This window comes from Nipponia nippon, unplaced genomic scaffold, assembly GCF_047370975.1.
Source record: "Nipponia nippon isolate SJK-2023a ecotype South Korea unplaced genomic scaffold, ASM4737097v1 scaffold_5, whole genome shotgun sequence".
NCBI lineage: Eukaryota > Metazoa > Chordata > Aves > Pelecaniformes > Threskiornithidae > Nipponia > Nipponia nippon.
The window spans coordinates 51,355,553-51,383,535 of NW_028262369.1; the positions used below are offsets into that span (position 1 = coordinate 51,355,553).

General features: G+C 43.2%; 1 protein-coding gene across 2 annotated transcripts; it reads right to left on the reverse strand.

Moving 5' to 3' along the window:
* FAM20B (FAM20B glycosaminoglycan xylosylkinase) lies at positions 1-27,813 on the reverse strand. Of its 2 annotated transcripts, XM_087733763.1 has the most exons (8): positions 27,727-27,813; positions 18,736-19,266; positions 15,810-15,896; positions 13,236-13,345; positions 10,824-10,995; positions 7,881-8,072; positions 5,526-5,585; positions 1-3,809 (listed from the first exon to the last, which is right to left on the reverse strand). In XM_087733763.1, exons 2-8 carry the CDS (start codon positions 19,110-19,112, stop codon positions 3,578-3,580), a joined length of 1,230 nt encoding a protein of 409 aa, XP_087589889.1. In that variant the 5' UTR covers positions 19,113-19,266; positions 27,727-27,813; the 3' UTR covers positions 1-3,577. The 2 variants fall into 2 exon arrangements, with proteins under 2 accessions (XP_087589889.1, XP_087589890.1); XM_087733764.1 differs by lacking the exon at positions 15,810-15,896.
* Positions 27,814-27,983: the final 170 nt, after the last annotated feature.

Below are 27,983 nucleotides of genomic sequence, written 5' to 3' on the forward strand. Positions count from 1 at the left end.
TCAATGTTGCTTTATTAAAATCTTTATTCACACAATGTTGCTTTATGTGGAATCTGACCCTGGGGGATACAAGTAGAAAGTCATGATTGCATTCTGTTTTCTTATTAGCAACCTCCATTTGTGCAGCTGCTCCCAGGGGCAATCCTCTGACAGCTCCAAGAGGGGTGTCTGTTTCAAGCATCTTGCTCCAGCTGCCACAGCAAATAAATTACCTTCTTAATAAATTAGTATTTTTCAGTTGAAGTTTGTTTGGCAAGACACACTCCAGTTCATTAGCTGCTCGAAGAGGAGCCGACTTCAGTGTCTCCTCCAGCCCGACTGCTGACTTAGGAAGGAGGAGATGAAGAGCAGATGGCTGACGATGCTCTCTTTTTAATTAGTTCTTGATTTCTGTGCTTCAAGCACTCTGCTATTACTAATATCCGCAACACAACCATTTTGTAACATCTGGAGCCAGCGAATGATAGTGTGCACAGTGAACAAGAATTAGAAGGTGTCATGAAAACCTCATCGATGGAGCATAGCACCTGCCTCACAAACGATGCTGTTTTTCAGAGAACCAAGCAGACCCTGTTTGCATGTGGGTGCCGCTTCTTATTTCCTTTGCAATGGTTCAATTTAAAATTTCTCAGGGTTCTGTATTCAAGCAAAACAACAATCACTGCCAAAATGCCAGAGATTATCACAAGGCCAAAATCAGATCTTCCTGATTTTGGGTAAGAGAGGAATTTATTCTTCTTTCCTGCTGCAGAACACCAAGCTCCAGTGGTGTTTACAGTGACCAGAAGCGTCGACGTGACAAAAAAAAGAAGAAAAAAAAGCAACCATTTCTTGCTTCCTCCTGCTGATGATGCCGGACTTCATGCCCGTTGTTTACAATTAAACCAATACAGTGCTTTAAATCTTTGACATTCATACCGGGGAAGAACTGATCCCCAGGTTCCATCTGACAGCAAAAGCTTCAGCTTAGAGCCCCGTGAACAAGCAATACATAAGCCCTGAACACTAATTTACTTTCATAAAGACAGAAAGACTTTTTTTGGAATCCATTATTAAATCAAATGTAAATGATCAAGAGTGATCAAATATAAATCAAAACTTCAAATTTTGGTAGATCCTTCCCAAAATATTAAGTGCTCATGATTAAGCTCAAAGAGAAGAACATGCTTTTAAAAATTGCTACAAGTCACTACCATGTGCTTCACCATTTCCCCTTTGTGTAAATCATCTTCAATTTCCTAGGAAACAGTTTATGCCAAAATGCCTCTGTATGAATCTATTCTGCTTTAGAATAAAAACATTCACTAACCACCTCACTGCTGCCCACAGTACTTCCCCACACTGTCTCGCTCAAGCACCAAAATCTGACAGCAAGCCAAGCGACGGGCCAGCTCAGCCAGCGAGGGAGCAGGGCAACCCCTGCGCGGCTCCTGCCCACGCTCACCATCAGCAGAGCGTGCTCACGTCTGCTCCAAGAGAGCCTGCAAGGCACAATCCACACCGGTGGGTTAAACTCACCGAAGGACCATGGCTTCTCAAGCATGTGTTATATTATCAAGTACAGCAATAAACAGGCACTAGCTTAACACCGGTGTCCTAAAAGCTGGCTGTGCATTACAGTCCTGGCTAGTAACACCAATAAATAACTCCACATCCCATCCTGGCTGTGGGGCAGGTCTGTGATGTGGCCAAGTCCAGAAGAGATCTAGAAGAACATAAAATTCAATTTCAGGTAAACAGTTGCATCCTACTTTCAAGATACTCTGTTCAGGCAATGACAAAAAGACTTCAACAAAATAAAATTGCATTTTAAAAATAAACTCTCTCACTAACACCTCTTTCATCAGGTATGGCAGCAGGTGCAAGAACAGGAAAGAGCTCTTTATCTGCCTGCCACACTACTGCAGAGCTAGAAAGACTGACAGACAAATCAAGGAAAAGGTCTCAAACTGACATTTTGCTGCTCTTGCTCACAAGTTCAATAATACATAATCACTTTGGGAAGCAAGCCCTTTCCTTACTTCTAAGGACCATACTGTCTGAACTGAAAATTCATGCAAACCTGTTAAATTTGCAAACGTAATGACGAAGCTGCTTCCCTTCTAGAGACACAGATTCAGACCTGCCACAAGCGTGACAAGTTTTACGGCCACAAGCTCATCCGCAGTGCAGGCTGAGGCAGCGCTGAAGGATGACAGGACTGGCACAAGGTGAGTGCTACAAGTCTGCCCTGACAAGCTCACTTGCACTGACTCTCCCCATCTACAGCAAAACCACCAGGAGTGAGGACAGCAGGATGACCACCCCAGTGAGAACATCAGTGGGGGTTGGTGCAGGAAGCAGCCGGGGAAGGCAGAAAACTTACTGGAAGTGCTCACAGCTTCAGAGCTCAGCCACAAGCCAGGCCAGGTAGACGGCGGGACTGAAAAACTGCTGGCGTTCCACAAAACAGCAGCACTGAGCTGTGATTACAACATCGAGCAGCAGGAAGCTCCCTCCATAGGATATGATGAGGAAAGACCACAGCTCAGGGTTCTCTCTACTCTTCAGGGCCTTGCCCACGGCTGTTGGTTACTGGGGAAGTCCAGCAATATACCTCTCTTTCACCAGTGCAACATGCCCAGATTCCCCAAATTACATTGGGCGTACAGTAACCAGCATGTCCTTGATAAACGGAACCTGCGTCCAAGGACACATTCTGTCCTCCTCAGCTACAATACAATGAAAATTTGGTTAATGTGGACATGGGACTGCAAGGGTATTTCCTCTACTCAGACCTTGCCAGATTCCTTATAAATGGAAAACAGTGACCGAACATGTGGAAACTTACTGTAACCCCTTAATTACCAAGTGCTGTATAACCACCCTGTGCTCCCCTAAATCTCCAACCCTGTGGATAAATCTTCGATAGGACTTCAGTGAAAACACTGAAGCTTTATCATATATGAGGCAAACCCCATTCCCAGCCTTTTATCGAGAAAAAGACAACTGAGCAGCAGAGGTCCCCTCTCCCACCCCTAATGGCATTCCGAAGAACATCCCACCCCCGGCGGGGTGGCACAACTCTTCAGTCTAATAATTATTTTATTCACCACTTCCTCTTTCTCTAAAGAAGCAGTAAAATGCCTAACCAGCTCACAGCTGATTATGTACAGCCCTGAATCAGACAAAAACTCGCAGGAGCATATGTGGGGAAGAGAAGGGGAGAGGACTCTACTGTTCATCTCCATTTGTCCCCTCTAGATTCAGTTCACAAGTTAGTGTCTGTATTCCACACACTTCCACCAACACCGAGAGCCATTTTTATCCAGTGCAATGTCCACTGCCGGCAATGGACACACCGCAACGGCCGAGATGCCATTACGGGTACTGAGCCGTCCAAGGCTCCAACTTCCCACCTCTCACTGCTGTCAGCCCAAGGTAAAAGCCAGTGTCACCTCTGTTTCTCTGGCTCGGAAGCTTTCCTGTTCATTTCAGTCCATCTTGGCCACACAGCCTTTCCGAACTGATTGTGCTGTTTTTCTATCGCTTTTTTGTTTGTTTTTAAAAAAGGAGTTTCATCTGTGTTCCACTACAATTACAAGTGAGACAGTGTCATCCTGTCTTCCACCAGCACAACATCTGGCCCAAACTGGTCTGTGCACTGCTTCACTGTAGCCAGAATGCTGAGAAGCCGCTGGTCTAGGGCATCCAGATGAGGGTCAGAAAGCACTGGTGAGATGGGGTCATGCGACATAGCAGTTTTTAAGGCAGACTTCAGTACTCCATTCTTCAGGTAATTGAGCCTGTTCCAGGTAGAAACCCGGATGCTGCAAAAGAAAGAAACAACGATGTCATACCACTGTCCAGCTGAAGTCCCATCAGCAATACCAAAAGCCAGCCTCTTGAGGGAGCCTGTTACATCATGATTTTATTTAAACAGAAAGGAGTCTTATTACAAAAGTGGTTTTGGCATGGGAGGGTCCAGTGAAACTTGAAAACTAAAGGTGAAGAAGAATCAATGTGACATAGTTCTTATGTTATACAGGAACACTTTCAACTGCTAGCAAGGAAGTTCTTCAGTCCTGAGGCCTCCCAGACACAGTTTGAAAAGGAAAGAAAATTAACAGTCTGGCTGTTAATTCAAAAACAAAACACACGTCACCTCAGGAAGAGCATCCCCGACCAACAATTAATCACAAAGGACACAAGTCAGTTGATTGAACCGCCACAGAAAGTGAACACGGCAGTGATCTTTCTGCTTCACTGGCCATTGACCTCGTTCATGTCAGCCCATCTAAACTGTCTCGTTCTGTGAAGTCTCTTGGGATTCTCCCCCAAATTTTTGTGTTTTAGCACCACTGGTCTAAACTCTTGGCTTTTGATGGCCTCCAAAGAAACCAGCAATATAAGTGTTGTAACAAACCTATAGTTAAAACAATTGTACGTATGACTTCCTGGTATCAGAAAGAAAGGATATGTGAAAAGCAGGAAACTGCAAAGTCTCGTATGCAGATAAACTTCTCTTCTGGTTGCATTTGGGAGAATCTAGATGAGAAAGACTCCAAAAGATCCTCATAAAACAGGAAATAAAAAATGCATTTAAAATTAATGTAGGAAAACTAAAGAATTTTAAAATCATTTACTTCAATTATTCTCCATACGGATTCTGCAAGAATCTTGCAGAATGTAGGCCAGGTGTACTGTAGCGTGCATACAGCCTTGCTTAGCGCAAGCAGGGGGTGAGTGTTCAGGCTTTCTGCAGAGTTCCCAGGTTTCACAGGCCCCCAGGAATTTGGGAGACAGAACCCTCCAAGGACAGGCTCAAGGAACTCTCAACTAAATGCTTAATTTGGAAGGTTTAAAGGAGTTAACGTTATCTTGAAGTAACAGATGCAGGAAACGGATATATCAGTATTTTTCTTCCTGGTACTTTTATCTATTTATTAATGAGAAGTAGGAATGGCCTGGCAAAAGCACGGCCACAGAAAACAGAAATCAACAAGTCACAGCCTCTAAAAATAAAATGAACAAAACGACAGCTCACAAGGCCAAAGCAGAAACACAGTCCTGCAAAAAACCTACAAACTTCACTTTGAAAGAGGCACCCTGAGCAGTGCTGTAGTCTTGTTTAGAAAGAACACTTGGAAATGAAGGTAGTTAAGTTGCCAGACACGTTGAGTCCTTAGCTTCTGTCAGGGAGAACTCAAACTGTGATGTGAACTTTTATTCGGCAGGAGCTGGATGCAGACAGCTGCAGATGCAAAGTACCTGTCATACTGATTGAGGGTAGGCTTGAACCAGTGACCTGGAGGCGAGACTACTTCCTACAGTCTACCTTCTGATTTACTACCTTAATAAAAATGTATTTCTCAGCTTCTGGAGCAGTGACCATGCATCAAACAAACGCACCTCAAAAAAGTAAAGCACTATGTACCCAAGTGAACATTTTCAGGTTGCCAGAAGGCTTCAAACTTAATTATATTGCACGCCTAAGGGCAGCAATTGCATAAGTAAAGTGAACAGGATCCCTGCGTTTCACTTACATGCAGCACTGATAAAGAGGAGCCAAGATGCTTCTTTCATCCAGGGCAGGGTTTCCAAAGCTGAAAAGCAAAATTAAAACCAAGTGAACCATTTGAACTCCTAATGTTGTTCTCAACATCAACAGATTTGTAAAGAATTCAAAAAAATCAATACTGGGCAATTTCATGCTCCAACACCTCAAATCATTTAAATTAAAATATAAACAGGCCATAACCAATTGCAGATATAACTCTCAACAGCATCAGCTAATGTACCAGATAAATGGAAGCAACACCAGCATACCTAGTTCTTTATCAGACCAAGGCACCTTAGAAACAAACTTCAGAGGAGTTTAGAAATTGAGCTCATCTTGCAAAGCAGGGGAAAGGATAATTGGTATTCTGGACACAGAGAGCAGGAGCTTTGCCTGTCTGACACAGCTGGACAGGGAATGAACAAAATAGCAGCCACATGCTGTTTTAGATGGCAAAGCTTAGATCAACAGTTCAACAAACGAGGTGATCAACTTCAACATTTCATGATCACACTTTCTAAGGGAGGCCTGCAAAAAGAATTTCACAGTATTTCAAGCTGCATCTCAACATGTGCCTTTTTTTTTTTTTTAATAGTTTCACTCCCCTCATAATACTGTTTTCAACAGAGAACTTTCCCTTCAATAAAGATAACTTACACTAGGAGTCTGGCATTACTCTGCTCAAATAATTCTGTTATTAGTAGCTTTAAAACCGCAATAAGCTCCCCAGAAAAGTGGTCATGGCACCAAGGAGCGTCTGGATGATGCTCTTAGTCATATGGTTTAGTTTTAGGTAGTCCTGCAAGGAGCAAGGAGTTGGACTCAGTGAGCCTTATGGTCCCTTCCAACTTGAGATATTCTATGATTCTGTGAAAAAACTGTCCCCCTATCCCTTATCTCAAAGGAGCTGAAAACTTTACTTAAGCTTTCAAGAACACAATTTACTTCTGGGCCTGAAAAGCCCCACTGGAAATGTTTTCATAACGTAATAAGCATGTACCATAACGAAAGGTCTAACATGACCTTCAACTACCATATTCACTTCCAGTGACTAATACATTAACTTCCTCCTAACACATTGCCAGACCATTACAGAAAGACAATTTTTGCCAAATTCACCTAAAGCAGTTTGAAAGCAGCAATAATTAAGCAGTCCCAAAGTGGAACGCATCCTGCTGACATAACTGAAGGAGTGTGTTACTGAACAGGCTGATGCGTGAAGACAAAATACTCAACGTGGCCACTGCAGACAAATTAGAAACAAAAGGAAGGAAGGACAGAAGGAAGGAATCCACTATACAACAGGCAAATGGGGAAAGAAATGGTAACTCCAAGCCTTTCAAGGATCTGTCTAGATCAGAAAACTCAACTGCTGTGTACACTTCGCACAAGTGGTATACAAAGCCACTGCAGAGCAGAGCCCGGCACAGGAACTGCCAGAGCTAACCATCAAGAAGCTGGTCCATCCGCAGAAGGGGAAACTCACTGCCACTGCAGATGGTAGCACCCATCAGGAAAAAAAAAATAAATTCAGGAGTCTCTGGACTAAATCATGAGAAAGTGGAATAGGTTATCTTTGCTTTTAAGAAAAATTAAGCAAATTGTTATGATTTAAGCAAGGCTGTATCTTCAATAGGATTTTTAACTTAAAGTATACCAGCCAACATACAAAAACCACAGCAAAGACAGAACAACTGACATTTTAAACACATATGCTTAATAGTAAAGTCTGGCCTCAAGAAGGACTTCTCATCAGTTCCTCTCCGTTACCACATGCTTCATTTTTGTTTTAATAGTTAACGTCCACACTCAGGACATCCTCATCTTTTGCTCTCAGTATCAATTCTATCTCCATTTTAAACTTTTAACCTTTTAAAGCCAGCAGACAGATGCAGAAGGCGGGGAATGCCAAATTATTCAAAGACACGTTTTGAAAAGATCTACTTTTACTATGGCACTCGCTAATACCCGCTGGTAAATAATAAATCCTAAATTTTTGTTCTTCCATTAATTAAAAGCATAAAAGGGACAGGAGGAGAGACACAAGCAAACTTTGAAAGTTGCTTGGGGAAAAAAAGTCATACTGTGCTAATTTGGGTATTTCCATAGTTTGACTAAGACTTTGCCCAAAGCAGTCATAGTATCTAGAGCACAGAGTAAGCATCACAGCCTTTGAAGGACCCTAACATTCGGTGAGTTGTTTCTGATAAGAAGGAAAGCTTTGGATTTTTAGCACAAAAGGTATTAATGAAAAAATTAGTAAGAGAAAACAGAGAGATACAGAGCAGATAAATGTCTGCCCTTGTGCCCACCACTGCCTGGCCACCAGGATTGCCCTTACCTTTTGGCATTATCCAAGAGGATGAGCATACTGGCTCCTTCATCATCCTGGAAACTCTCATAGTGATGCCGGTCAGCATTCCCAATCAAATAGTCAAAGATGGCGGTGTCAATGATATCAAGGAGACGGGGGCCCGAGTCATAGGGTGAAGTCTTCTTCACAGCATCACAATAGCTTTCGTCATACTCCCACCTGTGGGCCATCAAGAGAAAACAAATCAAATCTTCAAGGACCACTCTATCATTGCACACCAACGGTGTTTATAGCTGCCCCTTTATTCACTTATAAGTGCGTAAAGAAAAGGTGAGTGCAGCAGTCAAGGCTATATAAAGAAGAAAGAGCTAGACAAAAGTATTTTATTAAAAGAGTAAATGCTGCATCAACACCCTAGCACATGGAGCAAGCTATAGCTTCAGTGCAAGGTTACACATCATTTTGCTAGAGAAAACAAGGTCAGAGTTTGCTTCCTCACTGCTCACTATTCAGCAGTGGTCAGGCTGCCTCCCAGCAAGATTACCATAATGACTTGCCTCCCTTAATTTCCTACTTCAGGACTTCAAGTACTGTGTCTATTTCTATTGCCTTGACCTGCTTCCATGAGTCTTGCTTTCCAGTGATCCTCTTCATTTTTTCTTTCTAATGCAGATAACCTCATCATGGTTACTAATGACTTCCTCTGTCCTGAGGAGAAGGGCCTCTCATGTGTTCATTCTCTTTCACTCACAGTTGTCTCTTTCCTCCCCACTTTCCTTTCAGAGCCTCTTACCTTCTTCTCCAATGGCAAGATTTCAAGCTTCCCTTTTCTCTCCTCTCCTACACATAACCTAGGCATGTACTTGTGGTCTTATAACACAGATGCCATGTCTCAGTTCTCCAAAGCTAGGACTTTAAATTTTCTCATTTTCTTCTTTACAGTTTTCAAAGCTATTCAACACCACCATCAAACCAGCCAAATCTCTGGTGTACATCCTTTCCATCTGTCAACCTAAATAACAAGTACATCTATAACATCTTCCATGTAAGGACTGAAACAATCCTTCACAAAATAGCAGTTAAGTTGGAAATGCCTTAAATCATCTGTGAACTGGAAACAGAAATGGAGGAAACACAAGCTGTAGAGACTCACTGACATGCTCAAAATTGCAGAGAGTCATAAAAACAGGTAGAAGATCAGAATTTAACTACTAGAACTGCCAGATACCCCACCTCATCTTCTAGAGGTCTGGAGCCTAAGCTCCGAATATCCCATCTTTCCTCCAGGTATGCAAATCAGAGTGGCCAAAAGTGTATCTTCTCAATATTTTTGTTAACACGTCACACACACTCCTCAAATGCTGTCTCTAGTTCCCTCTTTCTTTTGCATCAAGGTCCAACTCACATTCAACTTACAGCACAACCCCACAAGGCAAAAGTCTCGGAACATACTCCTCCTTGTACTGAATACATTTCTTTTATGCTACACCCCTCTCTCCCTCAAGCGTTTCTCTTTCTCTCATTTTACTTTAGATCAGTACTTGATCTCCTTGCAACAATTTTTCAGATACACTATGCTCTCTCTTCTCATTTTTCATTCACAGTCTAAGATAGACCTTTCTCTGACATTTATTTCTGATCATTTATATTGTATTAGCGTAGGACTTCGAAGGTCAGGGATTTTTATCTATTACATGTCCATTAAAAATTACGCATACTAATATGACTATATGAATTATGTTCAGAAGGTCAACTCAGGACAGAGTAGAAGCAGCTAGATCGGGAAAAAAATTCCTAGAGTTATTTTTCCATAATTACCAGACACAGAAAAAGGAGAGCATGACATGTAGAACATTTAATTCTCCTGATGCTCTCCAAGTGAAAAGCACAACACGACAAGGTGCAAAACAACAGAACCATGCAATCCCATCTGAACGAGGCAAGAGCAAATAAGTTTAAAATACAGCAAATATCAAATCCGCATAGGTATCAGAGTAAACTCCTGGATAAGCAGGCAGTTTTTGCTGAAAAAGAGTCTCTCAAAAAAAAAAAAACACCACCTCCAAGAAATTAATTAATTACTGCAATTTACCATGTACTAAATACAGCTGATTTTGACCCATTGAAAAGGAGATAACATCCGCTGCTCAAAAATCAAACTGTACATTTAATATTCTAAAACAATTCAATGAAGCCTTCGGATGAGATTCTTTCTGAGAACAATCACATCACTGGAAATCAACGGATATTTTAGATCAAGCACTAAAAATCTCTTTCTAATCACCTGTCCAGGACACAGACTTCGAAAAATTTACTAAGTGCAAAACCATCTGCTCTGGCCATGGCAAAAACACCTCCAACCCAAATACTCGGACATGTTACATCTATTGTACAAGATTGCTAGATCTCATGTTTGTCCTTCTCTCAAAGCATTCTTTAGATGCTGAGCATGGTCACCAAATACTGATGGTATTCAAAGCAAAGAAGAACTCTTCAGTGCCTACCCGCTTAAGCTAAACCAGCTCCACAACTTGTGAAACAAACTAGAAGGACCATGAAATCAGGTCTGGCAGAAAACAGCACAGTGCTACTTTATTTTAGTGGGCCACCGAGAGGCACAGTGTCAAATGAAGGTCTAGTGGCACAAGAGAGGAGTCTTGGTTTGCCCAGGGCCAAGATTTTCAGAGCCTGGAGTGACTGTATGGTGGAGTTATGTTCCAGGCAAGAAGCAGAAAAAGGACAGCACTTAGTATCTTGGAAAACAATGAAGATTTCTTGCTTGCTCGTTTTACTTTAAATCTCATCCTAGACTTCTTGATAGTGTCATATCAAGATAGTGTCATATCAAGAAAGCTGTCAGCAAAACTCTAGGTTTTAGGAACACTTGCTCCTTAATTAGCCACTGTATTGCAAGGGTAATTCTAGTACAAATTATCACATATAAAGAATAACCCTATCATGTTCTCATACCTGGCAAGTTTGCCTTCACGGTAAGTCCTACCCCATGGGTGCCGATGCTTCTGAAGAGGCCAGACATCCGGTAGCCACAGGGTCATTGACCCCTCCATGATGTCCCCGTCTGCACAAGCTGGTTCTGTTTCCCGACAATAGTAGCACTTCCCATAGAAGCAAGTGTTATTACCTTAAAAAAAAAAAAAGAAAAAAAAAAGAAAGAGGTATCAAAAGAGCAGAACTTAATCCAAGGGATGCCAACTGAAAAATTCAGGAGCATATTGTTGCAGCAGAGCCTTCCCTGCAATAGGATTTCACTGCACCTGACCTCATGCTTCCTATCTCTGAGAGGGAGAGGCTCAAGAGATTAAACAGATATCTACTCATTAAAAGCAACATTAAAGACTAATATTCAAAGGAGAGAGTAATTACATTTTCTAATGTTTTTATCACAACACTGCATTATCAACAAGTTTTTGCGATCCCTTCCTAGTCCTTAGGACCTTGACTTTGCAACCTTAACACTCCTTGTTTTTTAAATGTCATACTTCCTGTGTCAGATTTCTCACTTTTTTGAAAAAGTTTACCAAAAAGAGACATGTGAAAAAAGACCAAGCAGAACTCAAATGGATTTGGAGCTGCCACACATCTCAGTTACTTGAGCTGACTCAGCCAGGGAAACACAAACAAGCTGTCATTCTTGTATGACCTAGGAATGCAGATCTGTCAAAAGTTTCATCTGTGTCTTCTGACAGGAGAGGAACAATGAAACCCTGCAGTCTTTAGTCCATTAAGGCCTATGTAGCCTGTCACATACAGTAACCTACATAGTCTAGATTAACAGTTTTAGCTTAACCTTTTCTATTTCACCCTTCTAACCTGCCTTTGCTTGACCCTTGCCAAGTTAATTCCAGTTCCATACTCTCAGACGTTCTTCCAAAATACTCTTCAACTGTGTCCCCTTTCTTGTGATTCCATTTATCCCCTGTCCTTTCTTCCTTTGGTTCTACATCCAATATCCTCCCCAAACCAGGCCCAGCTCACTGAAAGACGTGTTTTTCACTTTCCACTCTTAGACATCACAATCCCTTAGCCAGCCAGCACTCCTCTGCAGTCCTCCATCCAGACCCGGCTCTTGTGCTCCCAATACCCCAGTCAGACAACTTGAGGAAATCAGAGAGATGATCGTTATCAACATAGATCTTGCAGCAGACCAGATCTCTTATTTGTATGGAAAGCCCTGCAAGTCTCTCTTCCTATCCATGGCCTGCAGCAGGTCTAGCAAGAGACAGATTTTTTTTTGAGATTCTAGCTGCCACTCTAGCAAATCTGCACTGAGTATGCATGAATTATCTTCTCTTCAAAACCTCAGAAACATGGTCAAATTTGGGTTGACATGAGATCACTGCCTTCTCCCCAGATCCACCCATTTCTTTGGTTCATGCTCTGCAGAACAGGTGGTTCCAAGGAATCTAAGGGAAGGCAATGAAAACTTCTGGAGCCATACTTTTCAAGTCAGCATTTCTGCTAGAAAACTGCTTAGTTATCTTGGCTGAAATCAGAAAAAGTGAAGTCTGCCTGAGGCAGACGCCCAATCTGCAAATGCAAAAAGAGTTTGGCAAGGCAGAGCTACTCTCATCTGAAAGTTGAGTGTCTTATACCTTATAACTGAAAGTGTTAGACAAACTTAGTAGGTGAGACTACCAACAGTGCTTGTAATAGAAGTATACACAGGCGCACATATTTATCAGCTGTAATGAACAATCATCTTTAGAGTCTTCTTATTAGGGGGAAAAAAAAAAACAGAAAGAAAAAGGAGTAATAATTGGATATTTTATGAAAGCCTGAAGGAGTTAAGGCTGCAGCATAAGTCATTTCTTGGTGCTTAATGACCACCTGGTAGGAGTTCACATTAATAATTCCCATTAAGTGCCCTTCACAGAATTATTACTGTAAACAACATACGGAAGTTCTGACACATTTAGTTATGAATGCTCAGCAGACTCTGATGTAGCACAAACAACATCTAATACCAACTGATGCATCAGCTCTATAAATTATCCCAAATCACCACTGTGCTTGCATTAAATACAATTCAATTTTTTTCCTTTCAGGTCTAATCACAGACTGTTCTAACCACCTCTGGCAGCAGAGAGAAAATTCTTACTCAAAAAAAATCCCATCTGTAACAGCAGCATGAGGGAACACAGAGAAGTTACAGAGGAAAAACTGCTTGGAGAAAATCAAGTTCTCCTCCCCCGCCAAATGGGGTTATACAAGCATTACGATCTCTCTTGGCACAGAAAGAGACTTACCAGCTTCCTGTATCATAGTTAACTGTTCTATAACTGTGTCAGATTCCCATGGCTCTTTTTTCCCATTAAACACATTTTTCTCTACTGGGCTGCACAATCCATGCAATCCACTTACCCACAGTCATGAAGGTACCCAGAAGCTGCTCCGTGGCTACTGGTTTGATCTCTGTACGCAGATTCACAAACCTGCCAACCACAAGCGGAGCTCGTCGGAAACCCAGAATTCTGATTTGGGGTGAAAAAACATGACATGAGAATTTGCAACATTGGCAGCAGTTCTAAATTAAAACAAAACAAAAACACAGTCTCTGTGCCATTGTCTGAAACTGAGATGACTGAGACCAAAGAATAAAGTTGGAACCCTGCAGCAACCTCCTCTCTTCTCCAAGGCAAAGTAAGGAAACTCATTTTTCTTAAGTGCCTGGATGTGAAACTTGCTTTATAGGCCATCAGCGACACTCCTTTATTAGAGCATTTGCAGCAGAGCACCACAGGATGCACTGTGCTCCAACTCTCAGAAATCAGACCTCATACCAGAAACATCCATCATCTGTCTTGTATACAGGCTGAAGCAGTAACCATATGGCCTTTGGGCTGGTCACCTGGAAAGATCATTTATAATTTGTGGGAATTACTATCTATTGAAATGTTATGTTTAAGCCCAATTCAATTATACTTGAAAGCAAACAATCTAGGAGTTATTTTGTTTGGCATGAGGGAGGAGAAGGGAAGAGAGAATGGTAGAACAAAACTGAATGCTTGAAGTGTCTGGAAAAAAAAGAGAGGTAGGAAGAATAATCATAAAACTTGCAGTCACAAGACCCAGGTTCCACTCCCATGTCTGCCACAGTCTTTGCTCTGCGACCACAAATGACTTGGGTATTTGTAATGGAATTTTAAAAGCGCTTAAAGGAGGAGTACAAACCTCAGTACAATGTCAGCCCCAACTCTCTTAATGTACTTTTGATACACCTTTGGTAGTCTTTGCATCTCAGAAAGAGAGACTGAAAAGGGACTGTTCCTTCTGAAAAAGGGACAATCTACATTCCACAGAGATACCGGGAGAGTTACTCTAACAGCTGCAAAGTATTCTTTTTAGATATTCAATGAGCACGTCCCCTTCCATAAGTATAAAATACCTCTAAGAAAGGGCAACAGAAAAAGTCTGCCTGAACAAATCATGTATGCATAAAGACAAAATTCCTAGCCAATACAGACAGTTATGCACAGGTTAAGAAAATGCACCCGTTCCAAGTAAATAAGCACAGAGCTCAGATCTGGAAAACCTGTCCCTGTATTTTCAGACTGACAGCTGGAAGGCCAGTATCCTGGATAGCACAGCCTCCATATCAGTGGTAAACATACAATATTTTTCAGGTCCTTCTTGAAACGATAGCATCCTCGGACAAAATACATAACTGTCACCATTCAAAAAAAAGGTACACGCTAAAGTTATGTGGGCAGGCAGCTTCGGCTAGGTATTCTTGAAAAATATAGAGGTGCCAGAGAAACAAGCACCAAAACACAGCCAAACAAAAAGCAAGGAAGAGCTGAGAAAGAGGGAGCTGGACACTGGAAAGAGGCTTTGAATTGTTGCTTTACCATGTTTGATCATTGCTCTTTCAGGGAAACACAAGTCTGCATTTTTCTTGAAAGCACAGATGGGCAACAGACATCTGGCTACATCCTCTTTTTTTTTTTTTTTTTTTTTTGTCTTAAAATACCTTGATTTTGGCCCACTACCTAAAGACTGCAACAACAGTGATGGGTATTACACAACTAGTTTTACAAAACTAGAATTACTAATTTCAAGTGCCTGCGCAATGAGTTCCACAGGTGAATTAGGACTAACATATCTTTTACCATCTATGAATTCAGTCACAGTGACAAGCCTCTTATTTACGTACTAGGAAAGGAAGACTAAAACCTTAGTTTAAGTTCAACCATCCGACTCTTTATTATATTTGTCCCTCCTTATTCCCTTTCCCAAGATTTTTAGTCTCTTCATATAAGAATTTTTCACATCTTTAATTATCTCCAGAAATCTTCTCCAAAGTACCAACATAGTCCTCTTATAATGAGGAGATGAAGACCATGCTCATTTATTCTAGATGAAACTGCACCTTTAACTCGTATTTCATAACTATCAACATTCAATGTTTGGTAATTTCTGTCCCATTCTTTGTATGTCCTGTAACTTTGGTTTTTTTCCTGGTAATTGTACCTCCAGCTCACTGCACAAAACCACCTGGATACCCCTGAATACAATTAATATATGAATAGCTGTTTTTCCTCTAGGATGCATCAATTCGTATTTAGTCTAGACATTAGACTTAACTTTTTAGCATACTGGACATTAACTTAGCACACACATTGAGCATTTCAGTCTCTTCCACAGGATTTGGCTAAGCTCTTTCTTACATACAATATGAAGTATCAGTGGTTTCAGTGCTCATTTTCCTTTTCAAATTTCTCAAACAAATCTTAAATGTTAGAATCTTGCACAGATCTTTGAAATGAAGTTTCACAAAAAAGCTAATAATTTTTATTTTTGGCTTCAATGTGATACATTGGCAGGTTTAGAAATAGCTCACATCTGAGGTGTATTCTTCAAGGGACCCCTTTTTCCCCAACTCTGAAAAAGCATTTACCAGAGACACTAAAACCAGGTAACCCAATAGTTCCGTACCTATCCAAGTGAAAGGCTGCCACTTCTGCGTTGTGTCTGTCATAGCCAGCATATGGTTCTCCTTCCACTACATAATCCCTGGCATATCTGTAATTGAAATAAGTCAAATGAAGTGATTCATGCAGGATTCCCATCCACTCTGCTGTTCAGACTAACAAGTGCAATAACAGCGCTAAGTTAAAACAGACTCCGGGTCACTTTCAAAGTGATTGCCAATGGGAGAGGGAAAATATATTAATGAGATTAAATAGCGTACAGACTGCTGAAGTAGTAAATAAGGAGGGAAGGTCAGTAATGTACAGCGGTCTCAAGAGCTTGGGAAGCGGTGGACGTTCAAACTAATGAGTTTTAATTCAACCATATGCCAAGTCACATCTAAGAACAAAGATCACAGACCCAGCTACAGAACAGGGACTGACTATACTGGAAAGCAGCAACTCCACAAAGGATTTTGGGGTTAGAATGGATTGTAGATTACATGAAAATACAGCCTGATATTGTGGAAGAAATGCCAAATGCAATCTTTAGTAGCTAGAAGATCAGCAAGTGTGCACCTGAGGATAATACTGGATTAAAAAAAAACCAAACCAAAAAAAACCCAACAAAACCTTTATGCTGGTGGAGAAAAGATATATGAACAGAAAGAAATAGAAACTAGACACTCATTAAAACAACAATGGCATATTTTGGTGAAGTGGTGGGCTTTTTTTTGTTTTTAATAGATGTCACTTAAATAGTCAAGACAAACACAAATTTCTGAGATTCATGACATTTGAATCGGATCTAGATACTGCTTAAGAAGCATGCTTGAGATGAGCATAATCCACAATAAATAAACCACAATCAATACCGAGCAAATGAGTGAAATGCAATACATTTTCAAATAAAGTAAGGCCAAATTAGATTACCTATTTTCTCATTTCCATCTATGTATCAAATTGTGTAAACTGGATTATTTCCAACAGACTTGGGGTTCAAGCAGTAGCAGCAACAGTGTAAGAGAAACTTCAGTGCTCTACTTTGATGTTTTAACCCTGCTCAGAGAAGATCTGGTGCAAGACCACAGTCCATTTCATCACTCTGAGCAAATGCTTCAGCTTCTCGGCAAGGCAGCTCAATAGAGCGTTAACCAGTGCATGATGGTATGGAGTTTTTGGGAGGAGGATTTGACAGATTCCTGCCAAATTGGAACTTACTCCAAATAAGCATCTTATTTCACATATACCACTGACATGTGATGGTAGCAACTATCAATCATTAATAACTCAGGCTGGATTTCAAGTAATTTTGAAATGAGAGAGCTAATCCTCAAAATATGTCCTCGGAGTCAGGTCTTTTGTATGGACTTACAGCAGGCTTTTGAAAACATGGTCATGTTTTGAAAGCTGCAGAGCTAAAACTTATTGGTAAAACACAACCAACTTCTTGCTTCCCTGTACAGTAGGCACCTACTTCTTTCTAGAGCAAAGGTGGCAAATCAAGAGAAATCATTCTTCCCCAATCAGTAAGAGAAATCATTCTTCCCCAATCAGTAAGAGAAATCATTCTTCCCCAATCAGTAAGTTTTCTCAAAACGGTTTTTAGTAATAACTTCCACATACCTTTCAGGTCAAAAGCTAGTTAAAGAGACTATCTTGCAATGACAGAACAAGGCTTTACCTACAAGCCTAGCTATTCAGCAGTCACAAACAGAACATGGGTCCACCAGTATGGCTAGGGCCATACTGTCTAGCACTCCTATAAACTGTCTAGCACTCCTATAAACAGTCCCAGCTGCACATGTCCTTGATGGAGCATAGTCACTGTGCTCGCCTGCACAGACATTCCATTATGGGAATGTAATTTAATGCTTGGTGAAACACTTTACAGCGCTCACTTATACAGAAAGCACTATAGAAATGCCACGTCTTGTTACTGCATTTATTGGACGAGCCGCCTGCCATACCACCAAGATTTCTGTGTGAAAGGTTCACACTGTTTAAACACAGCCCAGCCCCACAGTGAAGCTCCAGCCAGACCAGTAACTGACCATACAGAAACAGGGCTGCGAATTCAAGAAGTGGAGGGCAGATTTTTTTTTCCTCTAATCGTTCATCAACATGACAGAAAAACTTCATGCTTGCTCAACCCAATATCCTTTGGAGAGAGATGTACTCATTCTGTGATGGTAACACTTTACATTTGCAATGCACTCCCATAAAACACACCTGCCTTACTTTTTTACACCTTCCTTTCTTCTCCTTCTCCCCAAAGGCAAACAGTTCAAAAAGATTTACAGACATGCACAAAACTCTTCACAAATGTTCAACCATGTCAAATTTCCCTGTGGATCACTGTAAACAGAGACCATACCAAGGAAGTATCACTACCTGCCCATTCTTACATTGCTTCTCCAGTGTTCACTATTAGCAGACAGGAAACTCAGGGGCTTTCACTCTAATCCACCAAGCCATTTTTAGTCTTCATGCAGCTATACCAGACACCTAGATCCCCTTTTAAGACCACTGTCAACTTTCACTCCTTCCCTATTCTTGAACTGCATTCTCTCGCGGCAGTTTGACATGACCCTTACTCAGAAAGAGTAGGCAAGACTTGTCTCCACACTGCCAGAACCTGCACTTCCACATTCAGGAAGACACTGCTCAGAAACATCAGGTTTAACCAACGTTCCCTCAGGACTGAACACAGTGATTATTCTTTTAACCTGAAGACAGGCTGTTTCAAGCATCAAAGCTATACAGCCTGAGAGACAGTTGGCACAGCAACCTAATGTTACCAGGGGACCAGCAAGGCTCTATACTGTCTGTCTCACAAATAACACAAATTTACGTGTAAATTTGTAACTTAACCATTAATGCAACAACATTGAGATAAAAAAAATATACATAAAGCAGCTATCAATTCAGTCATTGAAGGCAATATTTACCTCTTGGGTTTGAAGACAACCTTCTGTCCTCCTTCAAGTATTAGCAAAGCTTTCAGTTGGGTCCCTTTGTATCCCACATCAGCTTTTATTATTTTCTTTGTTGTCATGGCATGCATAACAGCCCCTAGCTCAGGTGTCTCCTCGGGATACACCTCCCGGGGCACCACCCACTGGGCTGCAATTTCCCAAGGGGACTGCAACGTATGGTCAAGTCGGGGGTCCAGTTCTACATGGAGGCTTGCCATCATACGGTGAAAGGCGCGCTGGTCCTCCCGGTTGGCAGCTGAGGTGTCCAAGTTGTCAATGAGGAAAACTTTTGTGAAAATGAAGATAACAAGGAGGATGGCCAACAGCACGACTCGCTGCTTTAGCTTCATGGTGACCTTCAACCCTTCTCCCCTGACCCTTTCTTCCAAGCGTTACAGGAAGTCTATTGGAGATCAGGGTGAGGAAGGGGATGTTAGCTAATGAATTTCATTCGTAACTTGCATTGTGAAAGAGGTATCACCACTGAAGCATCTTCTGGTACCCCTAAAAATAAAAAAACCACAAACTTACAAAACTGCATTCCTACAGATCCCACCAAACTCAAAATCAAGTTTATTCTTGGAATATAAGTCTGCATTTATGTACACTTGTACCCTAAAGCCCAAACGTTTCTGTTAAAACACATGGGGTTTGCTGTCTTCCTGTAGCCTTTCAGCAATCTGCACAACAGGGGAAATTGCCTGATAGCATCTCTACACAGCTGAAATCATAACAGCTGCAACTACCATGGGCAAGACTTTTGCAGAGAATTGTAGTTTAAGTTGATGGCTCCAACTTCACAAGCACTTTTCCATTAGTAAGAGAACCCATGACCCCTGGTTTCCTAAAGATTTGTCCCTCAAGAGGGAGCTCCCAGGTAGATTTCCCAACGTCTGACAACCAGTGAGAACAGCTGTACAGCCTCGTTTCCTGAAGGTACAAGACATAAGGACAGAATAGACTTAATTTGTTTATTGCCTCTCATTTGCTGCCACTATAATTTACCCATCTTTTTTCCATTCTTAAAAAAAAAGGGGGGGGGGGTGTGTAGAGCATCTTTACTTCCTTGCGGTTAACTGTTAACTATCTATCTTCTGCAGTCAACTGTAAAACCAATAACCACAAAAAATATACAAAGTATCTGTAATCTCAACACCAAATTAACAAGAAAAAAAAACCAAAACAAAACACAAAACACTAATACTGCATCCTCTCAGAAACCTCACCTACAACACAGTTAAAGCCACATCTGTGTTTCTATATTTACAATGGGCTGCAAGACGTCTCACCCCTCAACAAGCCTTTGCAGTACAGCGTTAGCATATAAGGACCACATAACACACAGTTAATCAACTGTTTCAATTATGAGGAGAGAAATTATCTTCATAATATTAGTTGAATGTAGTCAAAACCCAAATGGAAATGGATACTAAGGCACATCTCTGAGGAACGCTCAGAGCCAACAGAGATTTCTCTTTGCGAAGCTATGCTAATCATGAAAACCACAAATGGCACCCTGAGCTGTGGTAGGACTAATATAGAAAAGCCTTCTCATGCGATTTAACAATAAGCGTATAAACCAGTCATTATTAATCATGTCACTGGAAAAACAAGCTGCACAGGCTAAGTTAATTTACCAGCAGCAACCAAAGGACAGCCAGACTATGACTTGCTGGCCAAACACAGATCACAGCCATCTTCAGTGTCTGCGGGGACACCGTGCCCTGCCTGCAAAGGTCGCAGAGGGGTACAACGGTTCTGAGGGGCCTGAGCATATTGTTGGCATACATCTCCATTGAAGATTAAGGCCGTAGCAAACCGCAGATGGCAGTTAGGTGCGTCCTTTGAGTAAGTCATCAGTGCAGAATCAGGTTTGGCACAGTATAAGAATGACTCCACAGCACCTTAAATAAATTTACATTAGGTCTATAGTGGACCCACCCTACCTCCCAGCTACGTGGCTCTCCCACCTTCCTGTGCTTCAGTGTTAGCATTCATACAACCCAGCTGCAAGGTAGTTCAATCATCCAGGTTGCCGACCCACCCGAACATTAACCACCTTCTTTGGTTTGTGTGTGAACCACCTACTATTGTTAGTTTTTGAGCCAACACACAGTTTATCATCTTACTACAAAACACCACTACTGGTGCAAGTCAGAGAGACAAGGGAGGGCGGTACAGCAGCTCCAATACTGGGAGACGACCCATCAAGTGTCTACAAAGCCTACTTATCTACAGAGGGGCACCTTAAGTTACTCAAGTCAGCACTGCCACCTACAGAATGGCCCTGCCCTCCACATACTTCCCACCTTCATGCAATGAACTCCATGAAAGACCTGATCAGTGTTAAAGATTGAACATTTTTATTTATTAGTTTCCGTCTTCAGCCCTCCTTCCCCCCAGTCTGGTTTCCAATGTAGTTTCATAAGCATCTGAGGAGGGCACACCGTGAGGCCAAGAACAAATGTTTCTCCTGGCAGCAGCACTAGTGATTATATGTGCAGGTAAAACTACGGCCCAGGCCAGCCCAACAAAGAATAAGCAGCTGAACCACTTTAGAAACAGTCACAAAAGAGCCCACCGAGAGGGACAAGGAAATTAGGTAACAGTCAGATCTTCCTATTTTCAAACTCACTCTTTTCAGCACAGCGACCAAGCTGAGTACCACTCAACTTCCAGGCAACACACTCCGACGATGCAGAAACATGGCTTTTAGACCCATTTACCATCTGAACTTTCTTGCTGTCACTGTCCCACCTCAGGTGGCAACTTAGTTCAGTTTGGCCCTTCCCAAGGTACACATTGTGCCTCTTAAATACTTCCTATAAAACCTGTCCACTGAAGCAGGAAAGAAAGTGAAAGTCTCCTAATGACAATGAGTTAAAACTGCAATGTGAACAAGTGGTGTAATAGCAACCACTTACAGCAACATAAAAACCCCCGTGAAGGGTAGAGGGTAGGGTGAAAGAAGGCTACCAAGTCTCAGGGATGCTTCAAACTAGTACTATGGTCCCCTGTTAACTACGTAATGCCGATTTTAATCTGCTGGAAAATAAGTGCTTGTGCTACTAGCGAAAGACAACAAATAACATGTTTATATGGAAATTAAAACATATTGTTCATCTCAGTTCTGTTTAGGCAGCCTGTATTTCTCCAAACAGCACGTCAATCTGCACATTACACACTGCAAGCGTGAGAATGAGAAGCACAGACAAGGAAGATGCACCTGACCTGAAAGCTCTCATTCTTGCAAATACAGACTCACCCAGGAGAGCCCTAAATAATAATATTATTCTTAAATCTAAGAAAGTAAGCAAAGCAGATCGGGCTGTAACTGTACCCTCTCATTGTAACTTCATAATTTCACTTCTTCAGTAATTCTAAATCATTTTGAACATTGCTGTTATCAAGATCTGCTTTCATTCATTTTTAAAATCCATTAGAGTTTGTAAGAAGTTACACAGAAGAACACAGTTCATTTCAGAACAGTTACTCCTCATTATGAGGTATATATACACGTACACATATATTTTAAGAAAGCCTCACAGCCCAGTGTTGGCCAAATAAAGCACGGACCAGAAATGTTTCATACCTTTGGAGCTCAAGCTGGGCACTCACTTTCCTAGACTGATTTTCAGGAACGCTGAGTTTCTCTAGGTGTATTCTTTTTGTGGGAGGAAGGCGAATACAACTAGACTCACCACTTAAATTACAGGTCATTTACTTAGTTTATCTTTTGTGACAGCTTTGAAACTAATTGTGGCTGAAAACCTCCAACTATGTAGACAGAATTTACAAAAAAAAATTTAAATATTTGCCCTAAGAAATTTCAGTAATTCCCTTAACTGAACACCCAATCCTCACCAAACATTCCTCCTGAAGTTACACAGTTACTCCTGACATCCCAACTAAACCCCTACCCTGATTTTGCTCTCTGCAGCTTTAAGCAGGTGAGTCGGCTCTGACTTTTTACTGACATCTGCCGAAATGAGTCATCAGCTGCTTTTCTCCAACAAACAAGATGACACCCCTGAGGTTGCTACGCAATCGATTTCACACGCTAGCTGCAGAGCCTGCACATTGCTCCTCAGGTGCCAACATTATGCTCCTTGCTGCATGAGCCAACAAAAACGAATCCCTTCATGAAGAAGTTTACCACGGAGAGCAAGAACTTAAGCTTTATTGTTTTAAATTGAAGATGAGTTGTGTGAGTGTTGAGTGACAGTGTTGAGGTGTTGTAAGAAAATGTTTACACAGTTTTGGAAGAAGTTAATTTGAAGAAAAGGACAAGTCCTTGGAAAAGACTTGGACTGGAAAAGAGGATTAGAAAAGCCCAGGAAGCATGAAGCTGGTCCTGGAATGAAGACTGAGATGGGAAAGGTGGCCACAGAAACAAATGAAATAATAACAAAAAAAAAAAATTAAAAAGGGGAAAATAGGGTGAGTTGTGAGCAGAACTCTGCGGAACAAAGGGCAAAAGGGTCTAGGACAATTGCAAAAGTAAACTCAGGGATAATCTCAGAAAGAGACCCAAAAAGCAAATAGTTCCAGAAACTGGCAGGGGTGAGAGGATAAGGCAAGGGTCTTCACACTTGACAAAAAGGGGTAAAGGGACAGAGTAGCCGCTTACTTCTACATAAGAGTTGTGGGAATATGGGATGCACAAAATTATACTAATGCTCTTTGAACCAGAAGGCATCAGAGAAGGAAAAACCCAAATAAAGTTTTCAGAAGTCAAACACATTTTAAGCCTCCAACCAGAGCTAACACGATACAATGACAGAGTAATCCCTGTATACCTACAGTCCCAGAACAACACACATCCCTCCTGCTGTTCGGCAGCAGGCGCTGATCTCTTACCAAGGTCAGGTAACTCTAAAAGTGTTTGCAGGTTTTTGGGTTTTTTAAATTTTATTTTATTTTTTCCCTGAGCTTCTGCTTAGCATTATCTCCAGCTACCACTACTAAACAGAAGACACAATCCCAAGAGTTTTGTTGCTTTACCAGCCAAACTCCATCTCTATGTCACAGAAGTACAGAAGAACCCACTTCCCTCTACCATTTTACAATACCCCTGATGAACGAGGAAAAGAAAATAGTCAGAAATAAACAGACATATCAGCTTTTTAATAGTGTAGTCAACTGGCAAGTTTGCTTAAGAAATCCTTCTTGTTTTTCACTACTTCTTCAGGATATTTCCTGATCAATTTCGTCTCTCGTTACAGCCAGGTCTGTATTTCTCAGCAAGTAATAAGTCTTCCAAGTCAATATCCAAGTAACAGCATCTTCTCAATATCATGGTGGGGTCACTGTGCACACAAATGCCTGAAGTAAAGCATGCCCACTGGCGTTAAATACCAATATCATACCACTTTACTCCCAGTTCTAAAAGCAGCATGAAACTCGCCTGCTACAAACAGCAGAAAAAAATCACAGCTACCATAAGCAGCCTACAAAGTTAGCAGAGGACCATATCTCAGAAAATAATTTTTATTAGAGTCACAAGGCCAACACTGTGTCATGTATCATAATCTTATTTTTGTATCATAAAGCTAGAAAGCTGCTATCTCACAAATACTTGTGTACAATTTGCAAGGACTTTGTTGTGCTCCAAATGACAAATAAGGTCTGAGGGCAGGCAAAGGTTTGGTCTGTCAGCACAAGGACACACAGAAAAAAAAAATCATAGCTTGAACAGATGCCAATCTGAAATAAATATGGTTAAGTATACTCTAACTCCTGTTTAAATGCAGGTTTTCTCTTCCTAAATACACTATGCCTTTTGGGATCTCCTATGAAAAGGTCTTTAAAAGTTCTCCAGTAAATCCTGGAAAATGCCTTGAAGAAACAGTGTGTACAGCAGCGACATTTTCCTCTTCCTAAAACATACTTCAGTCTCACCAGATCAATCCTGCTTCCTATCCTCCCCTCTTTGGCCAACTCCTTGGTAGCTCATGCTTTCCCTCTCTGCATAAGCCCTGTTATTTCAGTTTTCACAGGCAGGCTCCTGCAGACCTTTGCTTAGATTTTTCAGACTCATTCTGTCACTTCCACTCTCTGTATGCTGCCTGGTTTGTGTACGAGTTTAGTAACCCAGTGCACGAGGCTTCACACATATTTACTCGTCTGCTATTTCTCCATCTCTTTTTCTGTTAAAACCCCTGCTATCTATAGGCAGAATCTTTGCGACAGTCTATGCGCAAACTTCCCTTTCCAAATGCACGACTGCATCCCTGGTTGAGAGCTACAGTGTAGATAAAATATGAAAGACCACAAGCATTTTAACCACTGCATTATCTATGCCTGCCACTGTAAAAGTCAGTAACTGCCTGGTACGTTCTCACACTTCTTCTGAGAGAAATGAAATCATTTTGTCCATCTGTCTGTCCACCTTGCCCCATTGTGTTCCTTACTAGCCTCAGAATCCGTAACCTACAGTTCTGCCAAATTTGACAGAGGAATACATCCATGAGCTTTACAAAAACAACTGGCCAGATGGAGGAGAGAAGCCTCAAGAAGCCAAGGACAACTCGGTATACATCCTCAATCTTTACCAGCAGCAACCTTTGTGGGCCACTCAGCAAACAGGAGCACCTGATTCAGCTGGCTGCACAGACAAAGCCAGGGCAGATCAGGATGCAGGCAGCACCTGGGTGCAGTCCTGGGGAGCAGGAGGCTACGGGGGGATGGAGGGCAGTAGGAGACAGGCAGGAGTTACCATGGGAGGACGTGGCACGCAAGTCCCCAGGAAGCCAGGCTTCCTTAATTCTCCTCACAGAACAACTTTCCTTCAAGCACGGTTTCCTATGGAAACAAAGTTTATATAATCACACTTTTCACTCATAAGCTTTTGGATCCATTGGCTAATTTCAAACACATCTGAGAGAACAGTAGATGTTTTGAAGACAAAGTTTATGTGTTTATTGGGAATTGGCAGCTGGGGAGCACTGAGGGAAAGGCTGCAGCGCTAGCTCAACAGTTGTCTGTTCGCCTCGGCCATCTGGGCAACCAGCGTGCACACAGCTGGTACCTGGAGGGAGCTGGAAAGGCTGCACAATAAGGAAGGAATTGAAAGTACCGTAAAGTGGAACAGTACGGGACAGGGACAGGGGCAGGAGCCCAGGGTACCAAAGTGCAGGGTGCCGGGAGCTGGTCAGAAAACACGCCACTTTCCATACTAAGGGAACAACTCTCCGTCACCCCCATCCCAGTTACTGAAGTCCCACCTGACCGTCGCGGGCAGGTACGCAACGACAATAAAGTGAGCTGGAAATGTTTTAGGGAGCCTTGTTCCAACTTGGAAGTAAAGGCAAAGCAGTGAGAAAATGCTGTAGTTTTCCTTCTCAACTTGATGTTGTTATGTTTATTCACTTCGTACCCAAGACGGGCACCAAGAACTCAACCTGGGTCTGTATACCCATCTGACATTTAGCAACAACGAGCCTGTCTCTGCTGTAAGACAGCACCAATCAATTTCCCTTACCCCCAAGAAGAGAAGCAGCAGACAACAAACCAGAGGACCAAAGATTTTGGTATCGGAACTGAGCTGCCAACTTTGTTAATGTGTGAGAAAACAAAACCCACCTCACTCTCCTGAGATTTTGTACTGCAAATGGAGACAAATCTTGCTGCAACTAAGTAGGTCACACTTAAGGACGTAAGAGGTGCATGGAGTCATTCTCGAATTAAAATAAGGCCACGGTATTAATGCCCTGTTCTGTAATAAGTACCAGGTGGGATCTATTCACATGCAATTCACTGCAAGACTAGAATCTACATTTTAGTTTTCTCTGTTTGCTCAGACCCTAAAGCACGTATGTATATTGTAGCACCAGGGCCTCAACTAGCATAAAGCAAAACAGCTGCACTCCTTGTAGACATCTGTATCCAGAAAGGATCTGACGGCAGATGTTCTTTAAAAATGGTTAAACCCAAGGCTTTGACACCTACGATCAGCATTTCTGCTCAACACCGCACATCTTATTTTGCACGACCTGACAACGACCTTAGCTAAGCTGCAAGTGGCACTCAGTGAGCCGCTCCATTGTGCGGACGGCTATTCACCAGCGCGCGTACATCGTAGCAAGGCAGCAGGCTTCACAGCTGCGCGGGGCTCTTTTCCCATCCGAAAGCAAGGCTCCAGCGGAGGAAGGAAACGCAAGAGCGCAGATAAACATTCACATCTGCTACAGCGATGTCCGTGAAGTCCTTAACCGACCACGGATGAAACCGGGGGGTATTTTGGGAACCTGACCTTCCGCATATGGAAACCGTAGAGGTCTTTCCCGTGAGGCAGACCTGCTCAGACCGAACCCCTCCTACGTGCCGGAGCACCCCGCCGGGCGGCTTCCAGCGCGCTGCTAACGCCGACCCCCGCGACCCGCGGCGCCGCAGGGCGGAGCGGCGTAGCCAGACCTGCGGGAGCCCTACGCGGGGCGCAGCCCGCCCCCGCCGCCTCCTCCTCCTCCCCCCGCCGGGCGGCTCGGCGGGAGGCCGCCGCTCCCTCCCCGCCGCCAGGCCCGGGCCCGGCGGGGCAGCTGCGCACCTGCGCGGGCGCGGGGCGCCCCTGGCCAACGGCCGTAACGGTTCTAACGGCTGCTCCCTCCCTCCCTCCCTCCTTCTCTCTCTCTCCGCGGGGCTCCTCAGCCGGCACCCAGCCCCGGCGGCGGCGGCAGACGCCCGAGTCTCGCCGGCCAGACGCCCGAGTCTCGCCGGCCAGACGCCCGGCCCCGCAGCCGCTGCGCCCCGGAGGGAGGCGGCGGGCTGTCTGCCCCCCCAGGCCGCTGCCCCGGGCAGGGCGAGGCGGCAGGGGCGTGCCCGCCCCTCAGGTGCCACCGCCCCGCAGAGCCACGCAGGCAGGCGCGGGAGCGGCCTCCCCCGGCCCCCGCCGCCCCGCGGAGCGCCCCGCGGCCTAGCGCCGGCCCGGCCCGACCCGGCCCCCGCGCCGCGCCGCGCCGCACTCACCCCGCCCGGCGCCCGCGCTCCATGCCCCCGGCCGGCGCCGCCGCCAGCCCCCGCCAGCTCCCCAACATGGTGCCGCCCGGCTCCCTGCCCCTGCCCCCGCCCCGCAGCCAATGGGCGGCCGCCCCGCCTCCCCCGCTCCACTCGCCGCCCGCCTGCCGACCAATGAGCCGGCCGCCTTTCCCTCGCCGACGGGAGGCGGCTCGCCCTCCCATAGGCCGGCTCCTAGCGCCCTCGGCCTCCCGCCTCCAATAGGAGCG

Coding starts and splice junctions, on each gene's coding strand:
- FAM20B (XM_087733763.1), bottom strand. CDS start 19,112: ATGAAGCTAAAGCAGCGAGTCGTGCTGTTGGCCATCCTCCTTGTTATC. Junction 13,346..15,809: donor GCAGCCTTTCACTTGGATAG/GTACGGAACTAT, acceptor ACCCCAAATCAG/AATTCTGGGTTTCCGACGAG. Junction 8,073..10,823: donor CGTGAAGGCAAACTTGCCAG/GTATGAGAACAT, acceptor GATGGCCCACAG/GTGGGAGTATGACGAAAGCT.